At 43.6% G+C, this 6,603-nt stretch overlaps 1 protein-coding gene across 2 annotated transcripts in view; it reads left to right on the top strand.

Moving 5' to 3' along the window:
* Positions 1–1,389: 1,389 nt before the first annotated feature.
* EFCAB2 (EF-hand calcium binding domain 2) overlaps positions 1,390–6,603 on the top strand; it is a 30,412-nt gene continuing 25,198 nt past the window's right edge. The window contains exons 1-2 of one of the 2 annotated variants that reach the window (XM_025203247.1): positions 1,394–1,476; positions 3,175–3,259. In XM_025203247.1, coding sequence (XP_025059032.1) covers positions 1,470–1,476; positions 3,175–3,259 — 92 coding nt within the window. In that variant the 5' untranslated portion in view covers positions 1,394–1,469. Of the gene's footprint in view, positions 1,477–3,174; positions 3,260–6,603 lie in introns of both variants that reach the window. The other variant, XM_025203248.1, reaches the window with a different exon arrangement.

Here is a 6,603-nt window from a genome sequence, read left to right as displayed (position 1 = left end):
ATCCCAGCCAAGTGTCTATCTAACCTGCTCTTGAAAAACTTCCAAGAATAGAGATTCCACAGTTTCCCTCAGTCAGTGGCCTGTTCCAATATCTGATCATCATAGTCAGAAAGTTCCTCCTAATCTCCAACCTAAATTTCCCCTGGTGTGGCTTGAGTCCATTGCTCCTAGTCCTGTCCCCGTCAGTCGCAGAAAAAGCCCATCTTCATCCTCTCTGTAATCACCCTTCAGGGATTTGAGAGTGTTATCAAATTCCTCCTCCATCTTCTTTTCTCCAGATTAAATGACTCTAGTTCTTTTAGCCTTTTCTCGTAAATCTTGCTTCCTGAGCCTCTAATCATTTGCTGATTGTTGCTCTGTGCTGGACTCTTTCCACTATATCCATGTCCTTCTTGAAGGGTGGGTCCCAAAAGTAGACGCAGTACTCCAGATGAGGCTTGAATAGACTAGAAGAATCACTTCCCTTAATTTGCAAGAGACACTTTTATTAATACAACTCAGTATGCTGTTGGCTATTTTTGCAACAATAGCACACTGTTGGCTCGTATTTAGCATATGGTCTACTGTAACCCCCCAGGTCTTTCTTTGCAGGGCTTTGCACTTGTTCTCGTTGAATATCATCTAATTGATTGTGGACCATTTCTCCAGTCTATCCAAATCATTCTGGATCCTAGTGCAGAGAATATTGGGTTGAATGAAGTATGAACCACTTCTCCCAGGCCAGGAGTGGTTGGGAGTTGCTTCAAAGGCTGTAATCTGGTAGTGCTTTGCTTCATTGATTTATGGGAGCAACATAAAGGAGACTCTGAAGAGTGGTACACCCATCCCCTAACATGGTGGTGGGCAACCTGTTTGGCAGATATGCCATAAATTAAGCCCCACACCTTTGCTGGTGCCACTCCAATCCCTTTCCCTTGCCTGACCTGCTGCTCTGTCCTGTAGTCTCTACCTGGTTGGCTGCTTTGCTTTTCTCTGTGTACTATCTGTGGCTGTACTGCATGTCCTCTCTTCAATCTGCTACATGCCACATGTAGAGGCTGCCCATGGCACCTGTGCTACACCACTGCCCTAGCAAGTGTGGGGAGGAGGGGGAAGGATGATAGGGAGATTGTTGCTGTCTGGGGCCTTTTGAACAGAGGAAGAAAGTAAAAGGGAAAATATTTTCTCTCATCTTCCTGTTCCCCAAAAGAGGGTTTTCAAACCAAGATTAATATAGTAGAGAGGAAGACAATTGAAGAAATTGTTTCCCCCCAAAGTTTGTGGGGAATGGGGAAGCTCAAAAGTGAATTCCTTCATTTCAGGGTGGAGACTGCATTTTAGTCTTTCTTTTGGTTGGTACTTAAATTTAAAATAAAATTATCTTATTGAATCTTTTCTTTCCTTTTTTTCAGAGGCTGCAATAGCAGATATTCAGAAAAAGATTACAGAAGCTTTTGAAGTGTTTGACCACGAAAGTAATAAAACTGTGGATGTCAGGTTTGGAAATCTTTTCACATAGAAATATTATAGAGACAAGGCCCTAAATTCAAAATCTGCTTTTGTGAGAAATTAATCCTTCTGATCCTGGCTGGGCAAGAAGACTAGAGCAAGGTGCTGAAGGGATGGGGGGAAACTTTAACTGTCCAAAGAGACTAAGGCAAGGAGCCTGAGGTGGGCTCAGTTGAATGAGAAGCCCAGCTATAGGAGACTGAAAGTTTAATTACATAAGGAAGTTAGTGTGTAGTAATCTAGGGTGTCAGTTTGCAAAGTACTAGCTGCTCGGAATTTGCTCTTGGGGTAAATAATCCTAGAAATTGAAGTGATTTACTTGCAGAAAGACATTCTGTGCAAGGTAATTAGTGTGGAGTTGCTAGTATACTGTTAATTATTGTACTTACTTGGATCTAAGATGAGGTTTTTTTTCCCCCCCATTCAGCATGGGGAGGACCCCCTTATCCTAGATTTGAGTATAGGCTAGGCAAGCAGCTGCTGTGGCTTTGAATGTGGCCAAGTTGGGTCATGTAGCAGGTTGGGGGAGCAGGGGGCATGCAGGGGAAGTGACGCATGGTGTGGGGGGAGCAGAGGGAAGGTGGTGTGCAGTTCAGGGGAAGAGGTGAGGTGTGTAGTGCAGAGGGGAGCATGGGGAAGGGGCGCACAGTGTGGGAGGTGGGGGGAGCACAGGGAAAAGAGCAGCAGGGGAAGTGACCTGTGGAGCGAGAGGGACTGCAGGAAAAGGGCGTGGGGGAAGGGTAAAGGTGAAGGGGAGCATGTAGTAAGTAGAGCTCAAGGAAGGGATGTGGGGAAGGGGACAGGCAGTGTAGCGGGGCTCATGGAGGAAAAGGTGGTGAACATGGGGAAGGATGTGCAGAGTGAAGGACAAAGGACATGTGGAGCACAAGGAAAGTGAATGGGGGAAGGGGAGTGCAGGAGGGAAGGGAGCGTAGGGAAGGGGTGCATAGTGCAGGGAGGAAAAGAGATGCACAGAGCAGAGTGAAATGCAGGGAAGAGGTGCATGGAGTAGTGGGGGTAGCTGCTCTGGCTCTGGACCTGACCCTAGCTGTGGCTGGAGCCAGAGCCACCACTACTGCCTGGCCTGGCCAAGTGCTCCATACCCCCCAGCAGAGAGAGAGAGAAAAGTTGCAAATGTGAAGGGGGGGGGGGGATCAGCAAGCAAGGGGGCAGGCACAAGGGGTACACATAGCAAGTGGGAGACTAGGGGTATGGGGCAGGCTGCCTGCCCTCCAGCTGCTGCTTTCTCTGCTATTGCTTTCCCTGTGGCACTGATGGGAGAGAAGAATTTGACCCTCTAATAACTAGATTCTAGATGTGGAAAATTAAAACAAATGTATAATTTTCCATGTTTAGAATCTAATAATTGGGGGGGTCATCTTAAATTCAGGGTCGTCTTGGATTTGGGTGAATATGTTATTATCCTAATTTGTGACACTAATTGCCTTGTTTAGACAAACCTTGAAATTGGACAAGGAGCTTGGGTAGGGGGAAAGAATGGGACTGAGACAGATTAAGACTTGGGTAGAAGACAGGAAGATAGTTTATCGCCATGAGAGTTCATTCCCTTCCTAATCCTGGAACGGAACCCAGGATTCCTTTCTACATTCCTTTGTGGCTAGCAAATATCTGTGAAACTCACTGATGCCTCCTCCTACTTGTGTTCATCCACATGGATGATGATAGGCTCCTATGACTACTTGTCCGTTTACTCCATGAGCTTCATAGAGAGAGGTTCTAAAGATTCCAAGTATCCTGATAATCCATTTAGGTCAGTACAAAGCCACATGATGGCATCTCTTAGGTTTTGGTTTGTTTTTAACCTAGAAGATTATACACATACATATATACAAACCCGCTCAAGGTTACAAACCACTGCTTCAAAAGTTAGGAAGTGACAGTTTACATTTCCTTTGCAACCTTAATTCAATCCACTTGTGAGTATACATTAGGCTTCAGTCTTTGGTGGCATGATTATATGCTTCTGATTATATGTTTTTTTCTACAGGATCTCTTCCTCATTCAGTGCATAAAATAGACCTGCACAGAGGTGAATGAGAGTTTTAGGTTAGTGGTTTCAACCTGTGGTCCACGGACTCCTGGGGGTCTGTAGACTATGTCTAAGGTGACAACAGATGACTATGATAAATAAAAAGTATGTGAATACCTACACTTACAATTCCAAGGGGTCCACACCTCCATTTGAAAAAAACTGAGGGGGTCTGCAAATGAAAAAGGCTTGAAAACCACTGTTTTAGGTAGAACACCTCTTTCATTTTTAGCAGAATATGGATAATACCTCAATTTATAGTGATGATATTACATTTATTAATAGTTATGAAACACTCAGTACATTCATAAGCATCATAGAGAAGCTCATAAAGACATTAAGAATTCTGTATTTTGAACACATCTTGAGGGGTATGAAGCTACATGTTGAATAGTGAGGATAATATAAATATTGAACTGCCCCTCATGTAACAAGAACTGTTCATCCTTGTACTGAATGAGACTAGGGTCCTATGGCAAAAGTTGTATGTGGTCTTGTAATTAAAAACTGTATTGTAAAGAATGCAGACAAGGCTGTCCAGTTAAAAATGCACTGGCAATATTAAATAGTGCAATTTCTAACTTTTGAGTACTTGGTTTTGTAACCTTACCGTTCTTTTGACATGTTATTTGTATGTATCAGAAGACTGTGTTTCAATGAAGTGATTTCTGAGGTAATTTTAAGCTATTGCCATAAAATTTAATTTTACTAACGTGTTCAGTATTCCTTTCATATTTGTACTAGCATGGATGATGCACTGCATGCTTGCAACTTTCATTGGTTCAGTTGACACTCGTTCTCCAGTAGAAATACAGCCAGTCATTACTGAGAACCAGTAAAATTATGAAATCATAAGAGATGGGAGACTGAAAGACAATCATTGAAGGGGTGACAGATTTGTGTTCAGACTATTTAAAAGGATACATTTTATCTATTGTTGTTTGATGGTGAGAGAGAATATTTCTTTTGAAAGATTAGTCACCCCCAACTCTTGAAGTAGGGGATAACAGCTTTCAGTACACGTCTCTGAGACCTGCCCCTACTTAGTACTTCAGCTAACACAAAGAATAACCAGACTTGATGTTCCAGTAGTTACAAAATAAAGCTAAAGAGAAAAAATCCTTTAAATATGTTCCAACCTTCTTTTATGCATCATAAAAAAGGAGTAAGAAAAGGGCACAGTTCTATCTTTAAAAAAATATGCAGATCACCTAAAAATAACTCATACATCCAGTAATGTGTTTAATGCTTTATTTTGAAAGAAGGGACCCAGTTCTCAAACTGTTTGGCACATGCTTATTTTTAAGCTTGTAAATCGTTCCATTGGTTTAACATACCAGATTCTTTAGCACATTCATAAATATGCAATAAGAAGACAGAAAACTGGAGGTAGTTTGGGAGTATTTTGCCAGAAATGCACCTATTTTTATTGGAAAAAAATGTCATATTTTCCCATTTCTTTTTGTCTTTGGTCTACAGCCAGAAAATAAGCTATGAAACTGAGCCATCTCTGCATCTTGCTTGCTATGTCTCTGTTGTTGAATTTTGTAAATATTCTTATGCTCTTCTAAATCAGTTCTCCAATGAGTGATTGTCCACATACAAATTCCGCTATTGCCATGTGTCTGCCCTGTGTACTCAAGCATGGAGTCTTTGGGCTGGTAGTCAGTATGTTGTACAATACATGTGCTCTGATATGTCCTTATACTCTGTCAAGGGCAGGATGTACCAACTGTACTTCAGAGCCTTTCAACCATATCCTGGCTCAGAACTGAGCAGCTTGCTGTTGGTTATCTGAAACTACTAGCAAACAAATGTTTTTTATTCTCTAATGTAGTGTGATGACCTGTTGTACATTTTTATGGTAGCCTTAGTTCTGGAACCAGAATGACTTCAGGGGCTGTGTGATTCAAGTGTTGCCCCTCAAGCAAACAGGCAATACACGAAGTGATAGATACATGAAGTGCTTCTGTTGTGTCCAAAATAACCAAACCTGGCAAAATTTTCTCATTTGGAAAGGTACAAATATAGAGGAAGGATAGTTCTGACATGTGTCATCCCACAAAATGATCCTCAAAAATGAGAACATCTTCCTCCCCACACCATCTTCACCCGACTTCATGACTCTCAGTGGTTTCCTCTGAAGTTTATTCCCACTATGATGGTTATGATTTAGGACTGAAGCAACATCCAGATGCAAGCAATATCACCTAAGGCTTCCTTATCAACCAAGAATTTGGCTATGTCAACCTCTGCCTTTGTGGCACCATCATCACCAGGAATTCTTCTGGCTTTGCTCATCATGGCACCACAAGCTGCAGTATTGTTTTTAGTACTGTGGTGTGAGCTGGTTTCAGTACCCTGGAAGTCCAGCTTGCAACAGCCTGAGGTACTGGCAGACTTGCTCATACTACAGCAGCCTGAATTGCTACTACCGTCCACTTCTAGCTTCTTAGGGTATGTACAGAAGTGCAGGAAGTCACTTGCAATCACTCTGTAACTTTTGCGCTTTACACAAAATGCTAAAAGTTACAGTATGATCAAACATAAAAGATATTTGGTGTTTGGTGTGTGTTCACAAGGAGGGATGCTCGGAGCCTTCCTGCACTGGCCAAGGCCAGGAGGAAGGGGGTGATATTGCATGCCTCCCAGCGTGATCTGAGCGCTGCTGAAGATTGCCAAAAGCAGCCTGGGGCAGCTGTGTGTCTCACCCCTGGGCTGTCAGTGACAGCCTCTCAAACTAGTCCTGCCTTCCCCCTTCAGCCAGCTGAGAGCCACAGCTTGGCTGGGGTGGGGAAAAGAGAAGACAGTTTCTCTCTCCACAGTGCCGCAGGACCGGGGGAGCTGGCAGTCAGCCTAGGCATGCTGTGGTGGGAAGGGCTTTATCTCCCCAAAGCACACCTGGGACCAGGGATGCCAGAAATCAGCTCAGGTGTGCTACGGCAGGGGGGGCTCTGTCTCCCTGAAGTGCAGCTGGGACCAGGGGGGCTGGCAGCCAGCCTGGGTGCACTGCGGGGAAGGGGGTTCTTTCTCCCCAAAGTGCACCCAGGACTGAGAGAGCAAGC

This window comes from Alligator sinensis, unplaced genomic scaffold (assembly GCF_000455745.1).
Source record: "Alligator sinensis unplaced genomic scaffold, ASM45574v1 scaffold534_1, whole genome shotgun sequence".
NCBI classification, from domain to species: domain Eukaryota; kingdom Metazoa; phylum Chordata; order Crocodylia; family Alligatoridae; genus Alligator; species Alligator sinensis.
Note: the sequence above shows the minus strand (reverse complement) of the source record. Positions and strands in the feature narration are given on the sequence as shown.